Source organism: Austrofundulus limnaeus, unplaced genomic scaffold (assembly GCF_001266775.1).
Source record: "Austrofundulus limnaeus strain Quisiro unplaced genomic scaffold, Austrofundulus_limnaeus-1.0 Scaffold82, whole genome shotgun sequence".
Taxonomy (NCBI): Eukaryota; Metazoa; Chordata; class Actinopteri; order Cyprinodontiformes; family Rivulidae; genus Austrofundulus; species Austrofundulus limnaeus.
Genome location: NW_013952484.1, coordinates 593,125 through 594,217, shown reverse-complemented (window position 1 = coordinate 594,217; position 1,093 = coordinate 593,125). Strand labels below are relative to the sequence as shown.

The following is a 1,093-nucleotide window of genomic DNA, read 5'->3' as shown; positions in this document are numbered from 1 at the left end:
AATAACTATAAATAAGTATTTATATTTGTGTACAAACTGTTTAGATAGTCAAAAAGCCTGTGTTTTTAGGGTTATTAATGAAGTTTGTGTACTCAGCATAGGCGTAATTTGCAGGGGGGTTAGGGGGGTTATGACCCCCACAATAATTTGATCCAGTCAAAATAACCCCCAATAAAATGGCATTGTTTGCTCAAACACAATAGAAATTAACTGAAGTAGACAGATGCAACTCTTTTGTTGTCTATGTAACTTTGACCTGATTAAAAAAATTACGTCATATATCGTTTTAAGCATAATTGCTAAAAATGGCATGCAGGGTTTTAGAGCATAACCCCCCCAATGGAACACCTAAAGTTACACCCTTTGGTACTCAGACCAGTAATATTTGGGGTCACAAGTTTAAGCCATGGATATTTTGTGGGTCAGAAGATAAAAAGTTTGGGAACCACTGCTCAAGAGGATAAAACTGGGGGGCACTGGGGGGGACCAGCAAATTCTGGCGCCCCTGCAGCAGCGCACCCRTGAGATGTAGGATTAGGTGTATTGTTGTGACTTAAATGAAAATCAGAACACATTTAAGGATCAATATGCAGAAATCCAAGAAAACCCAAAGGGATCACATACTTTTTCATGGTACTGTATATTTATACTTCTCATCCGGGAGGTATGACATATTTGAATACATACTGTTTTTTTTTTTTCTGTGTGTACTCTAAGAACACAAAAATAAATTTAAAAAAAAGATAATGTTAAAACACATTTGATTAAAAACAAAAAGTCCAAATCGTGGGCATTTTACAAACCACATGTTGAGCAGCAAGAACTAAAATTACATTCAGACATTATTCTGTCAGCTGATGACAGAAACTCACACAGGAAAACTTCAGCTCAGAACAGAAACTGTGGAGGCAGATGTGTGTTTTGGTTGTTCTGTACCTTTTGAAATGTCCGAGCTCATCGAAGACTCTCTCCACCGTCATTTTCCCGTTCCGCCCGGTGAGTCCCTCTGAGCGAGCAGAAACACACACCGACTGACTGAGGGAGGGAGGGAGGGGCTCAGAAAACACACACACACACACACACACACACACAC

General features: G+C 39.4%; 1 protein-coding gene across 1 annotated transcript in view; it reads right to left on the bottom strand.

The window, feature by feature from the left end:
• slc22a16 (solute carrier family 22 member 16) overlaps positions 1-1,010 on the bottom strand; it is a gene marked incomplete in the record, with an annotated part of 18,541 nt that extends 17,531 nt beyond the window's left edge. The window contains 1 exon segment of the mRNA XM_014011570.1: positions 937-1,010. Coding sequence (XP_013867024.1) covers positions 937-980 — 44 coding nt within the window.
• Positions 1,011-1,093: the final 83 nt, after the last annotated feature.